At 41.3% G+C, this 22,789-nt stretch overlaps 1 protein-coding gene across 2 annotated transcripts in view; it reads right to left on the bottom strand.

The window, feature by feature from the left end:
* Positions 1–22,789, bottom strand: part of LOC144265188 (guanine nucleotide-binding protein G(q) subunit alpha) — a 265,047-nt gene that overhangs the window by 78,213 nt on the left and 164,045 nt on the right. For both annotated transcript variants that reach the window (XM_077817552.1, XM_077817551.1), the window contains exon 3: positions 1,924–2,078. In XM_077817552.1, coding sequence (XP_077673678.1) covers positions 1,924–2,078 — 155 coding nt within the window. The remainder of the gene's footprint in view (positions 1–1,923; positions 2,079–22,789) is intronic.

Below are 22,789 nucleotides of genomic sequence, written 5' to 3'. Positions count from 1 at the left end.
GAGACAGAGATACAGGTAGGTGCTAGACAGGTTTCCTCATGCTTCTAGGCAAATGAATCTCAATCAAGACCTGTATTACACCTCCTAAGGCCCAATACAACTCAAATTTAAATAAATGGGTCTTCCCATTGACTTCAGTGAGTGCTGAATTGTGCCTTTATTTCCATTCTGGGCATCCCTTGAAGAGGAGCCTCCATTTATGCCAAACCACATGGTGGCTTTGCCATCTGAACAAAGAGAGGCTGGAATGAGATGATCCATTTCATTTGTCACTCTAATGGACAGGCTCCATCCAGAATAAAACTGATACCATGACTGCACAGCCAGTGGAGGCTATGTGATTTTTTGCAACAACTCAAATGATCAGAAAAATATGCTAATTAAAGTTACTTTTAATGGAATCACCAAGTAGTTCTGAGTCATGGGCAAGCATTTCCTGTCTCTCCAGAAGAGTTTTACCTCAGCTATCTCATTAGAATAACTCAGTACAGTCAGACTTTTTGGAGCTGGCCTGCAGACTGTGCTCAAACTCCAACTGTAAACCTCCACAGCACTATTTTATGACACTTGTGACTAAAATAATATAAGCAGAAAAGGATTCCAGGCCAAGGTTAACCAGATTAATACTTCGGTGTTGATTTATAACATCAAGCATTCAACTTGCAATATTTTTAGAGGCAAATTTAACCAAAGATTCTTTAAAGATTGCTTTCTCTTTTCCAGTTAACTGAACTGAAGTCTCTTATTGTGCTAAGAGTGGCAAGTATTTTGTGCTCCCTTTTAAAATTAAATTTAGTTTTCAATTAAGAGCTGGCCTTCCTGACAGATATTTTGTTTTGGTTTCAGGTCCAGTTTGTTCTTCCTGCTGCTTCCAACAATTTTCACAAAAACGTAAGTCACAGTTGCACAAACACAAGAACATTAACAAGCTATCAGGCATCTTTTAACAATCAGTTTCCCTTTCGTTAGCATAAGAAATATTAGACAACCAAGTGCACTGACACCAAAAGAAGTATTACACCAGCTTAAGTTTTTCACTTCCCTGTCATCAGAACTGCAAAACAACACTCAGTTATATTGAAGAAGGGAATAAAAGAGCAGCGAAGACAGGAATCAAGTGAAGGGATGCTATTCTTATCAACTCTGTTAAGTTTCAACCACTGAATTTCAGAACCTCACCTCTACTTGTGTTACTTTCTGTACACACACCCATGTGTGCACCTTTGGCCCAAAAGAGCTGTCCAAGGCTGTCCCTCTGCCCAGTCAGTCTTCACTACTGGGGTAAGTCAACCTAAGTTACGTTACTTCAACTACATGAATAATGTAGCTGGAGTCGACGTAACTTAGGTCGACTTCCCCCAGTGTCTTCACTGCGCTGAGTCGATGGGAGATGCTCTCCGGTCAACTTCCCTTACTCTTCTCGGAGAGCTGGAGTACCAGGATCGACTGGAGAGCGCTCTGCCGATTTAGCAGGTCTTCACTAGACCCGCTAAATTGATCCCTGCTGCATCGATTGCAGCAGCGTTGATCTCCCCATAGTAGAGACCAGCCCTGAGATATTCAAAGGAGCCCAAGGGCATGAATACAATAAATAAAAACTAATCATTATAATTGTAAAAGATTTCTATTAACAACTCTTATCACAGCTTTTTATATTCTAATGGATGCTTGTTTTGGGAAAACTACACTACAGTACTAGCAGTAAATGAGATCCATCCCCTCTAACTTTAGCTTTTGTAATTCCATGTACAAAGCATGTGCTGGTGTATATGTATATTGTATGTCCCTACACATGCTTATAATATTGGTACATGTAGACACAAACATTACAAGCCACTCTAAAACAAACAGAATTTTATTTTAAATTAGAAAGTACACAAAAAAATAAGAAATATCCAATTATCCATATCCATGTATACTTACTATTTAGTTGAGTCTGACAGCTGATACTCCCGCCGTCTGTCATAACACTCTTGGATCCCAGGGTCATTCCATAAACTCTTTATTGCATCTACGTAGGGATTCTCAAATGCGGATACCTTCTCTATATCAACTTCTCGAACTAACTGTGCATGGGCCTAATTTAAAACAAACAAAACAGTAACTTTCACCCTATTTTCTGTGTTTGCAGATACCTCATACACAATGTATTTAAGCTGTAAAATTGACATTTACAAATTGGCTATTTCATTATTTTTTTCAGATTTATATGAGATTTGACAAATCCACTTTGTTTTGATTTAAGAGATACTGGATATACTTCCTTGCTAGGTGAATATATATCCAAATACCTTGGGAAATACTAGATTAGAGGAAAAGCTAGGCTAGGAGCCACTGCAGTTGGGAGAAATGGTGTCATGGGGGTGTGGAGGGCTGCATGAGAAAGCTGGAAGAGGTCCCAGGGAATGAGAAGGGAGAGAAGTCTTCATCCACATAGAGATTTCTGTACATTTTATATGGATCAACATATCATTTAGTTTCATGCCGCTAGAGATAGGCAAAAAGACATCCTATTTTGACACATCTAGTAAGCAGCTGAACCCATGCTTTTTGGACAATGTGTACCAGGGATGGGCACATGCCAGATTAAGTAATCCATATTCATATGAAGATGAACATTTTATAAGTATCTGCATTCAAACAAATGAATTTGGTGGTTGGAGACAGGAAGAAATGTTGAACTGGTAGCTCAGAGTAAATGGTGAATGTGTATAGATAGCAGTGGTGTGCGAGCTGAGGGAGAATGATGACTAAGGAAGCATCCAACTAGAAAAAAAAGGTGGTTTTGATGTTGTTGTTGTTTCTTAACCATACTAGCTAACACTCGGTAACATGTAATAAAATCCTAGTGTGGACAAGGCAGTTATTGTTTTAACAGAGGTTATCAGATCAAGGCAAACACTATTAAAGCTACACTGGTAACCTGTGTTAAAATGGCAAAGAGTCCTGTGGCGCCTTATAGACTAACAGACGTATTGGAGCATAAGCTTTCGTGGGTGAATATCCACTTCGTCGGATGCATTGAATACCCACTTTGTCGGATGATATGCATCCGTCGAAGTGGGTATTCACCCACGAAAGCTTACGCTCCAATACGTCTGTTAGTCTATAAGGTGACACAGGACTCTTTGCTGCTTTTACAGATCCAGACTAACACGACTACTCTTCTGATACTGTGTTAAAATGATAGTGTTTTGTCCACACTCGGATTTAACCACCTGTTAGCAAACGTGATAAAAATCCAAACATCTTTTTTCCTAATGAAGAAAAAAGGTTTTAAGGGGTTGTCCACACAATAACTGGAACTAAAAGAATCAAATCCATTGCAATTCATTATTCCGTTGCAAGCCTCTGGGTGGGCAGACACTCTTACTGCAAAATAAGTGTGTCCTATTTCAATTATTTAAGCCAATAAACTGCTACCATTTGCACATTAAAATATAATCAGTAAGTCAAATTTTCAAAGTAAGTTCTATTTGCACTTTTATCTTACAGTTTTCCCAGGTGCAGTCTTGCTGTATATAAAACTAAGATTAAAAAAAAAATCAATAACCAGTTTACAAACTCAGTAGATTTAGACACTGAGGGAAAAAAGTACAGTTGCCTTTTACCGTCCAAAGAAATCCCCTAAAAAGGGGACCGTGATTCTATAGCAAAACCTGGCTAAAACGACTACTAAAAGAATAAGCACAAATTGGATGTCTAGAAATGCTCTCTAACTACAGGTCAAACAATATTATATTGCAAACTACGGAGATTCTTTAAATCACTCCTTAAGATAGGGAGTTGCCTCCTGGAAGTGATCTTTAGGGCAGATGTCAATGTCTTAAACATGATTAAAACATGTTGGCAAGGAACTACAAGAAAAACCCAGCAGAATCATTTGTAAGTTATGATCAACAAAAAGTTCTTTACTCTAGAACTTAAAAGAATAGCTCCAGGAATCAGGACAAGCAAAAACATAAGACACAAGTAATTCTATTCCCATGTCTAGTTTATATTCCAGGCATGGAGATGTGTCCCTGTCCCTTATTTAAATATTCCCATTAGCTTAGTGTATTGTGACAGGATCAGTTCTATTATAGTTTTCTGAAATGTATCTCTTCTTTCACACACATTTAACTTAGAATTCCTAGGAGAAAGGAAATAATGCTCACTTCATGCTTGACAACTATCTTCTATTCAAGCAGAAAACACAGACTCTGATTTCAGTTTGGAAAACAAATAAAATTATTAAAATATTTAATTTAATTTTAATAAAATATTTTAATTTTTTTAATTTGTTTTGTGTTAAAGCAAGGTCTAAAATGTGGATACCATGCAGCCAGCAAAAAATAAATACTGTCAGTTACATAGTATTCTGTGTACTAAGTTATTCTTAAAATAGGTATTTTACAGTCTGCTTTGATATCCATGAGGCTGAAGGAAGGAGAGAGAATGCTAGAGTGCAAAGGCAACCATATGGCTGAGAAGAAATTTCAAAACATCGAAAAGGAGAGATTATACCATTGTGTTTCAGCACATATTTAATACATTAAATATTCACTTATTCAGAGGAAAAATTTGCTTAATACAGAACAAGTTATTTCTACTTTTTTCAATTAACAATGTATGTTTTGAGGATACTACAGGGTATAGATACCATGAAACTAATTATGGTGTTTGTCATTATATGGCAATAAAATTATGGCAAAACATACAATATTGTATATTATCAGAATCCATGAGCGGCAAGCTCCAAAGAGTGTTTTCTGGCATATTGTATCCATCTTTCCCCACAATAGGCATTTGGCACAAATTAAAGAAAGCTTTTAAATACAGCCAATAAATAACAAGAGACAGCATTCTACTAAATATGTACCATAGCTCTTGTGAAACAGTACAGACACATTTCTAGGACAAATCCTTTATCCAGTCCCAACTGGGTGTGAAGCATCAGCAAGGGTTGTCAGATGAGCTAGTCAGAAATAGCACAACAGAATATATATGAAAAGAACCATCAATGTATCAGCCAGTAATTGGACAATCTACCACCTCTATGTCTGGCAGCCACTGACAGTGAATACACTCTTACGAGCTACTGAAGTGGTGGTTCTGTCCCCAAAGCCTTGGGACACCTACTGATTGTCTAGGTATGACTTTGCTAAGTAGTCCAAAATAACAATCTTGCAACAGAATTGTGCATTCCTTACACATCCAGAATTCCCACTGAAATCAAAGGGAGTTTTGGCGCCCAAAGAAATGCAGTTAGGCACCGTGACAGGGCGCTGAGCAGAAACTGCTGAGCCAGCCCTGTCACTTCAGCTCCAATTAAGGGAGGTGAATTGGAGCTGGTTAGACCACCTGGCCCTAATTGGGAAAGCAGGGACAGCTGCTGCCTAATTAGTCTGGGGCTGTATAAAAGCCTCAGGAAAAGGCCGGGGGAAGGGTGCAAAGGAAGAAGGAAGAAAGGGAAAAGGCAGGGAGGTAGCATGCCCCTTCCTGACAAAGGGCTACTTGTATGGTGAAAAGGTGGTGGGAGCACAACCTGTGAATAAACTGCCCTGGTGGTTACTGAACCCAGGGTCTTTATCAGCTCAGGAGCCAAGCGGGCCCTGCAGCACCCTGTTACAGGCACCAAGATTCATCAGCAAAAGTTACCCAAAACCTTGCAAATTTTGTATTGGGGTAGGGAGAGATTTGGAGGTTTTGTTCTTACCAAAAATCTTATTCAAGCCAAAACAGCCTCTTAAAACATCAGAATTATTTCTTCTATTTAAAGGAAGGGAGATACTCTTTTGTTTCCTTGTTCTAAAAATCTCAGTATCCTCTTTCTTTATCCTAAGCTGACTCATACAGTAGTAATGAGCTTCAGCTTTGAAGGATGCTGAGTTTTAGGAGAATACTGTTCTCCGACTATTGTCCTTAAGAATTAGCTAACACTTGAAAGACATTAATAGTGACATTTTGATGGTTCAGCCCACTGAAACGCATAGGGTTAGAATAATTTTATTTTATTTATTTGAAAGAGAAAAAAGGACAAGCGTGATAGTGGCATGAAAGACAAACTGCAAGATTCCTTTTTATTTCTCAACAAACCCATATACAATACTGTTCTGTACAGTCAGTTCAACTGAAAGGATAAGTTATTAACTACACTGCTTTTAGATAGTTCCACTTAGAGTTTTCAGCTGAGTCATTTTTAGTCAAACTAAAATATTAGGAAGCAATGTTTGCTGCTTTCCCCACCCCCTCATGAAATGTATTTTGTTTACATTTTAGGATTATTAGAATGTAACTGTTTAGTTCTGCTGTACCTCGGTCTGATTATGCAACTCCTGTGTACACTGAATACTCCAAGTTCACAAAAGTAATCTCATTGATTTCATTAGTTGATTCATTTAAGTGCTACTTAGTGAGCTGCAAAGGTCTTTTCAATGAAAATCCTCCTCAGGATACCATTGAAATCCTATCTGCACTTATACCAATAATAGAATCAATTAGTAGGACTGGAAGGGACCTTGATAGGTCATATTGTCCAGTCCCCCGTACTCAAGACAGGGCTAAGTAATAACTAGACTATTCCTGACAGGAGTTTGTCTAACCTGTTCTTAAAAACCTCCAATGACGGAGATTCAACAACATCCCTAGGCAATTAGTTCCAGGTTTAAGTCCCCTGACAGGAAGTTTTTCCTAATGCCCAATCTAAACCTCCCTTGCTGTAATTTAAGCCCATTGCTTCTTGTCCTATCTTCAGAGGATAAGAACAACAATTTTTCACCCTCTTGGTTGTAACAACCTCTTATAAACTTGAAAACTGTTATCATGTCTCCCCTAAGTCTTCTCTTCTCCAGCCTAACAAACCCAATTTTTTCAATATTTCCTCATAGGTCATGGTTTCTAGATTTTTAATAATTTTTTGTTGCTCTCCTCTGGACTTTCTCCAGGTTGTCCACATCTTTCCTGAAATGTCTTGCCCAGAACTGGACACAATACTCCAGTTAAGGCCTTATCAATATGGAATAGAGTAGAAGAATTATTTCTCATGTCTTGTTTACAACACTCCTGCTGGTATATCCCAGAATGTTGTTTGTTTTTTGTTGCAACAGTGTTACACTGTTGACTCTCATTTAGTTTGGGATCCATTACAACCTCCCTATCCAGTGGTGAGCTGGAGCCGGTTCGCTAGAACCGGTTGTTAAATGTAGAAGCCCTTTTAGAACCGGTTGTTCTAAAAGGGCTTCTTAATTTAACCAGCCAAAAGTGGAGCCTTAGGCGCCGACTCCATGGGTGCTCCAGCCCTGGAGCACCCAAGGGGAAAATTTGGTGGGTGCAGAGCACCCACCGGCAGCTCCCCACCCCACCCCAGCTCACCTCACCTCCGCTCCGCCTCCTCCCCTGAACGCGCCGTCCCGCTCTGCTTCTCCACCCCCCCCAGACTTCCCACGAATCAGCTGTTCGTGCGGGAAGCCGGGGCAGGCTGAGAAGCAAGCTGCGGCTTCCCGCTCAGGCCCAGGGAGGCAGAGCGGAGGTGACCTCGGGCGGCGGGGGGGGCGAGGAGGGCCGTCCGCACCGCAGCAGGTAACTCGGGGCGGGGGGGGACACGCGCAGGGGAACCACTCCCCACCCCAGCTCAGCTCCGCCACCCTCGGCCTGAGTGGGAAGACACGGCCTGCTTCTCAGCTCTCCCCGGCTTCCCGCCAAACAGCTGATTCGCGGGAAGCCTAGGGGTGCGGAGAAGCAGAGCGGGACGGCGCGTTCAGGGGAGGAGGCGGAGCGGAGGTGAGGTGAGCTGAGCTGGGGTGGGGAGCTGCCGGTGGGTGCTCTGCACCCACCAATTTTTCCCCAGGGGTGCTCCAACCCTGGAGCACCCAGGGAGTCAGCGCCTAAGGCGCCACTTTTGATGTGATCAATGGGGGGAGCGGCCGCTCCCCCTGATCCCCCCCAACTACGCTCCCCCCACCCCTAGGAGCCAGGGGGACCTGCCGGATGCTTCCTGGGAGCTGCCCCAGGTAAGCACCGCCAGGACTCCCCACCTCGCCCCCTGGCAGGTGCCTCTGGCTCTAGGGGTGGGGTGGCCACCCACTACGGTGGCCCACGAGACCCTCTTGCCCGGTTCTGGGGGCAGTCAGGGGAGGGGGATGGATGGGGCACGGGTCCTGGGGGGCGGGGGTGGGCAACAACCTCCTCGTGGGGTGAGGAGGGAACCCGTTAAGATTTTGGCAGCTCATCACTGCCCCTATCCCTTTCTGCAGTACTCCTTCCTAGGCAGTCAATTCCCATTTTGCATGTGTGCAACTGATTGTTCCTTTGTAAGTGAAGTAGTTTATCCTATTCAATTTCATCTTATTTACTTCAGACCATTTCTCCAGTTTGTCCAGATCATTTTGAATTCTAATCCTATCCTCCAAAGCATTCGCAAACCCTCCCAGTTTGGTACTGCCTGCAAACTTTATAAGTGTACTCTCTATGCCATTATCTAAATCACTGATGAAGATATTGAACAGAACCGGACCCAGGACTGATCCCTGCGGGACCCCACTAAATATGCCCTTCCAGCTTGACTGTGAACCACTGATGATTACTCTCAGGAAGCGGTTTTCCAGACAGTTATGCTTATAGTAGCTCCATCTAGGCTATATTTCCCTAGGTTGTTTATGAGAAGGTCATGCCAGACAGTATCAAAAGCCTTACTCAAGTCAAGATATACCACATCTACCGCTTACTCCGCATCTGCAAGGCTTGTTACTCTGTCAAAGACAGCTATTAGGTTGGCTTGACATGGTTTGTTCTTGACATATCCATGTTGACTGTTACTTATCACCTTATCTTCTAGTCCCGGGTTTTCCAATAAGACCTTATCTTCTAGTGCTTGCAAACCAATTGCTTGATTATTTGCTCCATTATCTTTCCAGATACTGAAGTTAAATTGACTGTCTATAATTCCCCTGGTTGTCCTTATTCCCTTTTTATAGATTGGCACTATATTTGCCCTCTTCCAGTCCTCTGGAATCTCCCCTATCTTCAGTGAGTTTCTGAAGATAAATCACTAATGGCTCAGATATCTCCTTAGTCAGCTACTTGAGTATTCTAGTAGGTATTTCATCAGGCCTTGGTGACTTGAAGACATCTAACTTGTCTAGATAATATTTAACTTGTTCTTTCCCTATTTTAGCCACAGATCCTATCTCATTTTCACTGACGTTCATTGTGTTAGATGTCCAATCGCTACTGAACTCTTTCATGAAAACAAACAAAAAAGGTAACTTTGCCTCTGTTTATTAGACATTTAATAATCATATATGCTGGGATGTTAGGGAAAAAACCAGAAGTGATAAGGACAATATTTATCAAAAAGCACAGTTAACCAAAGTTTTCCTTCACTGCAACATGCTTGTTCATATTTAATCACTGCAACTGAAGTACATGATACTTTCATGAATCAATGCATAATGATAAAAGGAACTGTTATGCTGAAAGATTAGAATAGCTGCCCTCTGGTGAGTTTTTATCCATTGACACTCAGATACAGGCCATATTTGCACTATAAACTTTTGCCAGAATATTATTTATTTATTTTTTGTTTCCACTATGTTCAGGGAAACCAGACTTTGTGTACATTTTTTGTAAACAAATAAGATTACACCAAAGAAAACACCTGACTCTCATTTTCAATTTCTCATCCAAATAGAAACAACTATACAAGGCCCTGAATATTGGCTAACCCATTGGACCAAAGGAACAACAGAGGGTATATTCAGTTTCTGAATTCTCTATTGTACTTGTGAAAAAAACACTTGTTTAATGACATTAAGATTAATGTATCTCAAAATGCTAAGAAGCAAATGCCTCTGCTGCACTATTCAAAAGGTATGGTACTAAGTTTTCATTGGCAATATCACCATTGAAATATAAAATGTATTCTCTCTTTCAAAGATGCTCAGAAATATTTATATTAAGAATAGTGCATAATTACTGCAAGGCAATTGCTATAGCTATTCATTAAAGGCTCAGAATCAGCAAAGCACTTAAGCAACGTATTTATCTTTAAGCACATGCTTGTGCTTAGATTCTTTGATGAATAGGGATGGAGTTAAGTAAGTACTTAAAATGAAGTACCTCCTTAATTAATCTGCTGAATCAGGCCCAGTCCTGCTTTCACTGAAGGCACTGGAAGTTTTGCTGTTGACTTGAACAGGAGGCCTTAAACAAGAATTTCCATTTTAGTTTATAATATGTATTGGTTTTGAACCACATTGTTACATTAAGATTTATAGAGAAAAGAAATTCTTTACACTCTTTATTGAAATTGTTCCTGTAATACATTTTTGTTTTATGTGAAAACTGTTTGATCTAAATTGTGATATATGCCAGTAAGTTGTACCAACCAGAAAACTCACTTAGGATTTGTAAGTTAAATTTCTCTTTTTCTAAACTGAACACTCTTTCTGGGTTTTTTCTCTTGGTTTTGCTTGGATGGACTCATGATGGCTTTTATTCTTCTGACATTCAGCCCTTGATTGCATTTGTTTCTTTTGAAAAGAAATCCCTCTTCGTCACTTAGATATCTATAGTTTTCATAAACCTTGGATATTTTTCTGGTCCCAGTATTGTACTGTACACTTTACTGTATGTTACAAATTTCATCCTTTAATTCTTTTGCCAATTAGTCCTTTTTGTTGGCTTCTGATTTCTGGTTACAGAGATATCAATGGGCCTGATTCTTCTCTCACTGAAATTAGAAGTAACCCCACTGAAGTCAAATGAATTGCAGTGACATACATTTGATGCAAAAAGGGAATCAAGCCATATATCTGTTCACATTGGTTCTAATTATTTGCTTTACCTCTCTTACATTGTTATAATGGCAGATCGGTAATGTTGCTTTTGGTACTATCACCTAAATTATTTACATGCAAAAGCTGAGGACCCAGCATTAATCACTGCAGTTTGTGTAGTATCAACTTTATGTAGACATTTAAAAATCCCCACTGTAGAAGACAAACCTCTTATGCTAAGAGTGTTGCTATAATGTGGAGAGAAAAATAAAAAGCCAGTGAAAGATGACAAGAAGCAGAAAAGGGATTAGGGAGACAAAGTCCATGAGATAGCTTGGAGCGACTTTTTTTTTTTTTCTTTAAAACATCCTTGAAAGACAATATGCATTAATTTCACTGACATGTACCTGCAATCATCACTTCAACTTTTATATGCGATTGTATCACAATAGTAGAGATACAGAAAAGACACTTGTAGCATACACTGTAATAGTTATATTATCAGCTCTATTAATATAGCCCTTCTTAAAAATAAATCCCTTTCAGTTATGTAGCAAAGGAACACCATGACAAACCACCTGCTGGATCTCTGGCAGATTCCCCCTTAAGTGAACCCTACTGAACAGATGAGTCCAAGTTGAGGGAGAGGAGGGGGAGATAGGGATGTTAAGGGTTCAGATTATAATTAACATCTTGACAAACGCATTTTGCAATTATCTTGCCAATCTCTTCAAAGGCTCCCAGTTCCACCCTTCACACACATTATTGCAAAGGTGAACTTTGAACTGATTCTTCTGATGTCATTCAGGGTTGAGCAGAGTAAAGAAATTATCCTCTTCTGTGATGACTAGCTCATCCTTTGTGAATAAATATCAGAAATTTAATTTAGTCAGTAAAATTAAAGATGAACACACACAAGTTACAGAAAGTAAAACTGTTCACATTCTCCTTCATGGAATGTTAGACATTTCCTACATGAAGCGGAATATATTGATTCCTTTGTTTATTTGGGGAGAGGGAGGTCAGCGGAAGATGCAAATATAGCAATGCAATTTAGGTACTGTTTAAAAGTAAATAGCTCTAGGAATCCAAAGCTAACACACATAGTCTAGTACTACTACTGCCAATCACACTACAGGGCAACAAAGGGGTCTGATCATTTAGTCACTTACTGTCCAGCTTTCATATTTTCCATATACCAACTCCAGGTTGCCTGGCTATCTCTGTTAAGCTGTTGCCTAACAAATAAAAGCAATATAAATTTATCAACATGCACATTACAATTATTTTGGACAGAGTACTTGGTTTAATGCAAAAACCTGAATCATTATTTTTATACACGATTTATTTGCTAAAAAAAATCCATCAAGAAACAACATGGAATTTGTGCACACAGTGAGCCATACATTTAATTTTTTTGGTTTCCATTATTTGAAAAATGACCAACAGCCTTCAAGCAACTTCTCCAAATATACACCTCTGGCAATCACACTGCACAAAAGAAGTCAGGCTGCGAAAACAAAATAAGAAATGGAACAAAGAAAGAGAGGATTGTATCTTTTCATAAATACTTTCCCAGGAGGACATGTAGGCTAAGGATGCTATATCTGCTTCCTCTCAAGTATAACAGAACATTTTTATGTTGAGCAGGCGATCTCAGAAAGGCTGTCAAGATCTTTATTGTCTCCTCCTCTTATTCTGTTAGATTTCGGATGTTCACTCTGACATAACACATAATGGCTTTGGTTTCAGTCTGTCTGCAAAATAAAAATCTATCTGATATAGTGTACACTAGTCTATAAATATCTGATATTACATTACTGTAAAAGCATAGTATCTGATCTGCCTATTTCTCAAGCTGCAAGAATGTGGAAATGGCATATACTACACAGACAGATACACAATTATTCACTTTATACATTATGTGTGAGCGCACACGCACACAAACACACACGCGCGCTTGTTCGCTCTCTCTCTTTCTTTCAGGGATTGCAAAAAACCAGTGGGTCTGAATCAGAGACAGGCCCAAAACAAAAATGTCAGATTAAGAAAATGTATTTCTGCTTATCTGAAAATGTTCTTTTTGGAGTATTGAGACCCAAAAATCAATTACAGTGGGCACTTTGATTTGTTTGACGCTTGGGAGCAGAACTGAACCTGTCAGTCACTGGCAGTCGGGGATTGCCCTGCACCTTAAAGTTCCCTTGAGTTCCACAGACAGAATAATTCAATTCTACTTTCCTAAATTACTTATTTTGTTAACTATATTTTCAGGAAAAGCACAACAATTTCTTCTCTTATATAACATGGGAAATTCCCCCTAACAAAACAAACCCAAACCTTTGGATATCAATTTCCATCTCTATTCTGGATAATCTGGCGGGCCAGATCTGTGGAGCCAATTACTCATTTTCCACTTCCACTCAGGAGCTTCTCCTAAGCTCATGAATGGGTGGATTGCTTCAAAAAAGTCTGATTCTCTGCACTCACTTCTTAAGCGTTGCTCAGAATACACAATGGGAACTTGATTTCTGCCAACAGATGAGATGTGGAGGGGAGAACAGGAAGCAGTGGATAGATACCACAGGAATCCCGGATCAGTGAAGTATGTGTATGAGATCAGCATTCCCAGTAGGCTCCTCTAAGATCTGGATTTTTGTTTCTGTGACAAATCCCTTAAAATTCTTCTGAGATGAAACGATGTACCTGATGATATTCATCTTCATCCCAGGCCTCTGATAGACTTCCCTGATACCATACATCTGTGTTTAGCAAGAAACCAAGATACTCCAGAGACTGTAACATTTTGTGGGTGCGTTTCAGTTTTCTCTCTGTACAGAGCTCTAATCAGAAAAATTGTCTGGGAAGAGATAATAGTGAATGTCTGTCTTCCTTAAAGTCAGTATTAACACTACTCTGGATCCTGGAGGAGACCCTGGGAGCATCTGTCAGATCAAATGGTAATAATTAAAGTTTGGAGGGGTAAGAAAGCTGCCATCCATATGCAATATGGAATTGTCCGTGGGATAGTAAAATGGGATTGTGGAAATAAGTGTCCTTTAAGAACGTACCCAGATCTTTCAGACATAGCCCTGCTCTGTTTGTTCCTGATTTTCTGAAGCTAGAAATAGGATGTGTAATGATTTGCATTGCTTGATGGATGATTTCATTCATAACCTGACTCTTCTAGGTATTGCTTGAGATTGGGAATAGGATAAAGCAGTTACATATGGGAGTGGGAGCTGCTTTTCCTGGAGCTGGCTATTCCAATCCTTCCTGGTTCCTTTTCTATCAGGGAAGGAGGGCTGAGGTGATGCCTAGACTGGACTGTGAGGGAAACTGAACTCTGCCAACCGAGTCAGCTGAGCTCTCCAATGATACACTTGGGAAGGGGTAAAGCAGAAGACACATCTTTTTCCTATGGTTTCTGGCTTTTCTCAGCCTCGCTCACTCATTCCTTGAAGCCTGCAGGGACACCAGGCATTGGTATACTACAACACTATAGAGACCTCGTAATAGATAGCACTTACATGTGTAAAATAAAATAAATCAGATTGGACTATCGTAGTAATCCTTGAATTTAACTGGCCGCATCCAGTTACTGAGTTTTAAAATCACATAGTTAAATTTCACACTTAAGTACTGAGTTTGCCTATATTAGAAAAAAAATTCTTGCCTTTTAGGGGGCAAGCAGGAGGGACTGAATGGGATAAAACCTCAGCAATTTAAAATCTTTCAGGAAATAAATCAGTGTCTTCTTTCCTGTCCTCTATTTATAAAATAGTGTTTGCCCATTACAGAACAGGCTTGTGGGCACAAAGAGATACAGTAGCCATCTTGACCTTGAATCAAAATTTTATAATCCTTTCTCTCTTGGAATGTCCTCCCTGTTTACAATTATAAATCAGTATTTGTTGAAATAAGACATATAATCTAAATTTTCTCTATAAGAGAGAGGCCACAATAGGAAATGTCCAAGAGTCAACCTGCTGTTTTACTTTCTTGTACTCCCAAGTCTTTTTCCCAGAAGAAATTGCTTGGCTTTCAGACTGCCAGTTCAGACACTTATGTTACAGCATACAATCTGACTTGCTGGACAAAGGTGATATGTTACCTTACAATTCTCTTTTTTAAAAGGTTTCTCATTTTTGACACTAAAATGTTCTCATGTTTGGGGATAGGAAGGTAGAGCTGGTAGATGACACCATTGTCCGCACACCACCCAGAGGGGTGCAATTGCAAAGATCTGTCAGGCTGTCTTTAATTCTAACTGTAAAAATACTACACTTAATGTCTGAACTAACCCTGTGGTATGTTACCTCTGCAGTGTGTTATAAATTAGACTCTTCATATCTCCTATTTGCAGTAAATGTAACACCAGAGCTGAAACTTTTACACACTGGACCTGAAATCGTGTAGTTATTGAGTATTTTTCTGGCAGGTGCTATAAAAATCTCTCACTTACTCTGCAGTTGAGGTTCTCTGTGACAGAGGCTACTTTACATTCTGAGCAACACTTGGAGAGGGCAGGGTTGGACAAATTAAACTCATGACTTTCAGATAGTCTCTTTATGGAACAGCCAAGGATTGCATCCTTTCCAATTACACTACTGATTGACCTCCAACTCATTATTTCTGTCTTGCTGGTAGCCTGGACATTCTGCTCTGCAACTACTCAAAATGGAGCTTTTTTTTTTTTTTTTTTTTTAAATGTGTTGTTCCTCCTTCTCCCCTAACTCATTTACTTTTGCTAGGAACCAAAAGGACATTTATGTGAAATCCCATTCTAATTTTGTTGGACAGTTTCCTTAGGTCTTTTTATTTGATTACAGAATTCATTGCACAGTATTTATGTAATTTTAACAGATTAGGTCTGATCTCGTTCCACTGACAGGGTAGATTTTAGTCTGTCTCATAAAATTCATTTACAGTTTATTTTTTTTTTTTTTCGAAAAAAAATTTTTTGTTGTTTCAGGCAGCAAAAGTAAAAAGAGCACAGTTTTGGGATCAAGACTCCCTCTCTCTTTGTTTGCTCTCTCTGTAGGTGTGTGTGTGCGCGTGTTTGTTTGTTTGTTTATAGGTAACTGGCTGGTGTCCAAGCATAGCACAATATCTTCATGACATTATTTTTTCATCGAACTGTTATATTCTAATTCAGTGAGCTCACAGTGCCATGGGCCAACAAACCATTCAGTTAGGATCCAAGTCCCAAATCCCCACATTTCCCAAGCCCTTTCCTGTAAGGTTTTGGTTTTGGGGGGTTTTTTGTGGGTGGAGGGGGGAAGGAAAAGAAATTCCATGATTTTTGGTTCAAATATTTCTAATTTAAACCAGTGGTGCCCAACCTTACTACACAGGAGGGCCACATGAACCTATGCACAAGCTTGTACCAAACAGATTGTACATAGTTTAATAAGATTTAATGTCACCTGTATTGATTTATATTTTAAGTTCAGCTTGTTTTGTATGTATTTAGATAGAAACAACCTACGTACAGTATTGTTTATTTACATACTTGTGTAAACGAAAATGATGTAAATAACACACTAATGAATCATGTTGAATCGTACACTACGTTGAAGCAGGCCACAGGCTTTATGAAATGCTCCAGTGGGCCATGTCTGGCCCCTATGGTTCATAGGTTGGGCACCCCTGATTTAAACAATTAGAATATACTAGAGAACGTAAAACTAACTTCCAGACTTCCCCTTTGCTGTCACTGGCAGTTAAATGTGTTCACTAGTAAGAAAATCTAAAACCGCCTAAAGCCCTCCCCAGCAAGTCTCAGATGCAAGTCCAAGGAATACAATCTCTTTCACTCAGTTTCAAAGATAACACAAATCTGCAGTGGCAGAAACTGACACAGAAACATTTTGTTTTTACATCAACTTAAATTTATATGGGCAGCTAAAACACGGAGAAAGGAGGAAATTGAACACTAATCATCAGTAGGGCTCCATGTCTGTCATGGAGGTTGAGGAAGTCATGGATTCCGCGACTTCTGCAGGCCAGTGTGGCTGACCCCATGGCCGCCCAGTAAGCTAGCTCTGGGGCGGCCGGAGCAGCCACAGTCCACGGCCCCGGGCAGTGGTCCCTGTCAAGCTGGCTGGAGCAGCCACGGTCCGCTGGCCCCCGGCAGCTTGTGCCACTCCAGGTACTCTCCCTAGCAGCAACCCTCCCCAAAAGCTCCCCTAACAGCGGCCCCTCCGAGTTCTCCCCCAAGATTTAATTTCAGGTATTTTCAGTATAAGACATGGACAGGTCACAGGCCATGAATTTTTGTTTATTGCCCACGACCTGTCCATGACTTTTACTAAAAATATGCATGACTAAATCATAGCCTTAATAATCAAAGAGTATTGTGCAAGTATGAAACAAAAGTGGGGCAACATAAACACACACCGCACACATACATACACACTCCTAATCATGTGGTTATAAAACACACATGTATTGAGACTCTTTTAAAGAATCACTTTCAGTCCTGCTTTCTCCAACAGATATTCTTTTATAAGCATATACACATTTATGATAGACAGGCACAAGTATAAACATATTCTTTTACTCAAGTTTGCTAAACAGTGGATACTTACAGGACAAAAATGAGAAATACATGACAGGCCCTTTTGCACTGCTCCAACAATCCAAAAGGGCCATAAAGCCAGCAGGTCACTACATGGAGTCCTTTGGTTATGTAAATAAAGCCAGTACACCATGGTCATATGGAACCCTCCCCCTGAAGGCTTCTGAATCTGGTATGAAAATAGAGAAGAGGGTGAAGCCAGCTGACTGCTTTAAACTTCACCAGGGCTAGGCATGGGCATAGTTTTGGGAGAGGTGCTTCACCCCCGCAAATGGCAAGCCTTGGGAAAGCACGGAGTTTCCCCCCGATCCCATTGACCTGACTGGAGCACACCCCTCCCCACGCCCCCAAATATAGAACTCAAACTAAGCCAAAGGGGCTAGGGGCAGCATATAAGCAGCCCCACGGTAAGGGAGCCACACTTGATTCCCTTGTGTCCCCTAGCGATACACAGTGGATACTGGGCATAATTGAGAAGCTAGATGATAGGGACGATACTTGTCCCCATAAAGAGCCAAGAGCAAACTATAGTAGCAATGGGCCAATATAATGGGATTAGGATAAAAACTCTTCAAATACTTTATGCCAAAGTAGAATCTTTGCACCCCCAGAGTGCAAATTGGGATGAAGGAAAGTATTAAGGATTGAAAAATGACCAGCAACTAAACAATGATCTTTCTGCAGTTGTTCCACAAGAAATGGAGCAAAATCTCTGCAGTTTTTAACTTCTCCAGTGCCTATGGTATATGTACCTTAGAGACTAAGACCTTTGAGGCAGGGAGCATGTTTTAGTCTAGGCCTGTAAAGTACTGTGTAAACTTAGGTTATGTCTACACTACAGCTGGGTTTGACACTCTGAGATCAATCCACTGGCAGTCGATTTAGCGGGTCGAGTGAAGACCCACCAAATCGACAACAGATCACTCTCCAGTTGACCCCTATACTCTACCCCCCGATGAGAAGAATAAGGTAAGTCGACGGGCGAGTTTATCCTGTTGACCCCCCAAGGTGCAGAACCTGCAGTAACTTGACCTAAGGTACGTCAGCTCCAGCTACATTATTCACATAGCTAGAGTTGCATAGCGTAGGTCGACTTACCGCAGTAGTGTAGACATAGCCTTAGAGCAATATAAATACCTATTAACAATAACTACTTTTCTGAGATGTTAATATTACTTATCCCTTCCACGTAGTTGCATTTTACAAATTTTTGTTGCATCTGAACAAATATACCCAAGTCTTCATTCGGCTGAGAGCTATTCATTGAGAATATAATTACCAACTATCTTCAACAACAAGAATCCATTGCTTTAACAGCATAAGTGTTAATACAATCACAGCATTAGAAAGGGTGATCTGTATGTATGTGCACGTATACAGCTGGGCCCAAATTCTGTATGCCCGTGCAAAACCTGGGTGGCTATTATCTTGCACAAGGGATTTCTGTCAGGGCCACCGTACACTCTTCCCAAAAAACACAGGTTATGACCAGTGGATCCAGGCAGTTCACAGACACACTGGCAATTCCCAATTGCCACGGTTGCCTACACAGGAAATGCAATGCTTTTAGGGCAGGGGCGGGCAAACTTTTTGGCCTGAGGGCCACATCGGGTATCTGAAATTGTATGGATGGCTGGTTGGGGGAGGCTGTGCCTCCCCCAACAGCCAGGCATAGCCCGGCCCCTGCCCCCTATCTGACCCCCCCGCTTCTCGCCCCCTGACAGCCCCTCCGAGACTCCTGCCCCATCCAATCCCTCCTGTTGCCTGACGGCCCCCCAGGGACCCCTGCCCCATCCAACCCCCCTGCTCTCGGTCCCCTGACCGACTCCGGAACCCCACCCCTCACTGCCCCCCGACACTCCATCCAACCCCTCCCCTCCTTCCTAACTACCCCCCCGGGACCCCTGCCCCATCCAATGACCCCTTCTCCCTGACAGCCCCCGGACTCCTTGCCCCTAACTTCCCCCTGCCCCTAACTGCTCCCCACCACCCTATTCAACCCCCCTTCTCCTTCCTGACTGCCCCCCCGAGACCCCTGCCCCATCCACCCCCCCGCTCATAGTCCCCTGAACGCCCCCCACCACCTCATCCAACCCCTCCTCTCGTTCCTGACTGCCCCCATTCAACTCCCGTTCCCTGCCCTCTGACCGCCCTGATGCCTATCCATGCCCCTGACTACCCCCCGAACTCCCCTGCCCTCTATCCAACTCCCCTGCCCTGCTCCCTGCCCCCTTACCGCGCCCCCTGGAGCACTGGTGGCTGGCAACACAGCTGCACCATGACAAGCAGCCGCGCTGCGCCGTACAACACATAGCACCGGTCAGGCCGTGCTCTGCAACCCCGCCGCCCAGAGCATTGCGCTGTGTGGCTGCGGGGGGATGGGGACAGCAGTGGGGGGGCCGGGGACAGCAGTGGGGGGCCGGGAGCTAGCCTCCCAGGCCAGGAGCTCAGGGGCCGGGCAGGATGGTCCTGCAGGCTGAATGTGGCCCACGGGCCATAGTTTGCCCACCTCTGTTTTAGTGTCCTCCATGCCTTAGACAAGGGGTTCTCAAACTGGGGGTTGGGACCCCTCAGGGGGTCGCGAGGTTATTACTTGGGGGGGTTGTGAGCTGTCAGTCTTCACCCCAAGCCCCGCTTTGCCTCCAGCATTTATAATGGTGTTAAATATAAAAACAGTGTGTTTTTAATTTATAGGAGGGTCGCACTCAGAGGCTTGCTATGTGAAAGGGGTCACCAGTACAAAAGTTTGAGAACCACTGCCTTAGACAGTGAAGTTAAGTGAAAATGTAAGCCAGGGACAGGAAAAGAAATTGACAATCGATGAAGAAAATCATTAGGACATCAGTACACCACTTCCTCTTTAAACTGTATGCATTTAATCTGATTCCTGCACCAGGCAGAATTTTAAGTTTCATATCTTCCATAAACTGTGGCATGGTAGAGCCCAGATACGTTCTGTAGTATTTTTTTTTTCATTTGCCAGAAACAGTAATCATTGTTTCACTTCTTTGTGGTTCTAAGTTATGCTTTGCTGCATTTCAAAGAAAGAAAGTGCCCTCTGCTGCCTAAAGAGTGGCTATTGGAAAGGAAGAAGCTCAAAGTAAAATTTCTAGAAGTAAGTCTGAGGCTTGGGAGGGTCCTTTCATCCCAGTGGGAGTCTTGCTCTGCAAATACTGCATGAAATTTAAATTGCTGTGTTTGTGTCTTTCCCACTCAGAGAAACTACATTTTAAAACCACTACATCATTCTGTGGAAAGGGGCGTCCGAAAATTAGCTAAAATTAGCTACAATCTTCATCTGGGCATGTAAAGCTAGACTTTATCCTATCACTGAGAACCTTCTCACCCAGTTATTCCTGGCATTGTCCAAAATCCTTGTTGTCTCAGCCTATGTCTACACTAGAGAATTGCCATGTCTGAAATAAGGGGTTATATTTAGCCCAGATGTAACTTTGTCCTGAGTGGAGTCATACTAGGCATGAACTTGGCCCAAGGTGTTAAATACAGCAGCCTGACCTTATTCCCTTCAGCTCAATGCTGGATACAGTTACGCTGCTGATAATGGACTATTTTAAACTTTGATGAAGGAGTTGAAAGGGAAGGAAGAATGCTACATTTGACACATGAGATCAAACTAACATGGCATTTTATACACTGTAGACACAAGCTGTTTAATTGCTGATTACTTTCTCCTGGGCCAAATCACTGGAGCCAGTGGGAGGTTTGTTTAAGTAAGGACTGAAGAAGGGCTGCTGGATTTTTCCCTTGGTGGCTGATCTAACTGCCAGTCTCAAGAAACATGGAGCAAGCTTTCATTATCGGCTAGAAAAAATTTCCTAAGTGAGGATGGGGGAAGAGAGTCCTGCATAAACAACAATTTGAAAACACTACTGTCTGTATAGCATGGTGTGTATGAAGCTGATTGTTACTCAAGGCTTAACCTAACAGAGACCTCATTTCAAAGAGGAGAGAAAAACATTTATTCTATTTATTAATTTATTTGATATTTAAATGTGATGGTCTAAGTAGGTTACATAATGTTGATTTAGGAAGGGTTATCTATCTGCCAGAGTTTAAAAGGAGTTTCTTCTACAAGGTTTTAGTGAGGGGTGAGAGACATATTATTGAATGGTCTCTGTATGTCCAGTGATCACAAAATGGGGAAAATGTGTTTTTAAAAAATTAAAGAAAATTGTTTATATTGTGCCCCAGTCTTTAGTGGGTGTTACACCTAGGTGACTAAAAGCAGAAATGGGTTTTTGGGCCTTTAAATGAAATTAACATTGAGGAGGCTTTCAGGTAAGGGAATAAGAGGAGTAGAAAATGAAAGGACAGCCGGATCACTGTCCTTCTGGGAAAACTCTGAATTCTCATTACCAGAAAAGCAAGGATTCTACACTGAATCACTTAATCCTCCTGGGCAATTATCCTGGAGGTTTGCTGGGTCATATGAGTAATCAGATTCTTACTGAAATTCCTAGGTGAAATTCAGCACTGATGTACATCCCCATAAAACCTCCTGAAGTCAATGGGGTCTGCTTTGGCAGAAGTCAGCTCAGAATTTAGCTCATAAATACTTTTTTCTCCAACATCTAGAGGTATTTCCCGATATATAAAGTATATAAAGTTACTTTTTTGCTGGGTGGGAAAGGAAGTTGTTTTTGTCTTTGCCAAACTCAAATAAATTAGCAATAGCTATCAAATTTGTTTATAAATACTGCTGGAGAGAGAAAACAATTAATAAAAATCCAACCGTTTGAACTGGGATTATACTTTACAGTCTTAAATTCTAACCCTTGGAGAAAGGATGTACCACTTTTCTATTTTTCTCTTTAACCCAATTATTTAAAAAAAAAAAAGTCTTCACAATTCAAAAGGGAGGATCTTAACTGACAATATAAGATTTTAACAATCCAAGATTCTCCTGGAGGAGAAGGAAGAGGAAAGGATTATACTGAAAAAGGGTGGAAAGTACAGTGAACCTGACCCATTGCCCAATGAAGTCAATGTAAAGATTCCCATGGGAAAGCACTAAACTTGTAATTTTTTATTTTGTTACCTATATATGTTTTAGAACTGCTGTAATGTACATTGGCTGCCAACAACCCAAAGGGCAGTTCCACAACTGGGGATTGCTGGGGTGGACAGATATCTTGGCCACCCCTACTTTTCCCTGGCCATGCCCTCTGTGCCTGGGCTGGGAGGGGATGACGTAAAAGCTGCTAGGAAGACTCTGTTCCATTTGAAGATTCCTCTACACTGGGAAAGCCGTGAATGGCTAGTTCAACAGGCTCTAAGTCTGCTTTGTGCAATGGAAGCAATGCAAAAGAGAAGGAATGGAGCCAAGGATATGGCTCCGATTGTTTAAACTAACTCCTACCGTTTGTGTGTTTTCTTTGAGGCACAGAGACTTTAAGAATTCTGGGAAATAGTGGGTTAGTGAACGTTA

This window comes from Eretmochelys imbricata, chromosome 5, assembly GCF_965152235.1.
Source record: "Eretmochelys imbricata isolate rEreImb1 chromosome 5, rEreImb1.hap1, whole genome shotgun sequence".
Taxonomy (NCBI): Eukaryota; Metazoa; Chordata; order Testudines; family Cheloniidae; genus Eretmochelys; species Eretmochelys imbricata.
The sequence above is the reverse complement of the archived record's forward strand: the minus strand, read 5'-3'. Positions and strand labels throughout refer to the sequence as shown.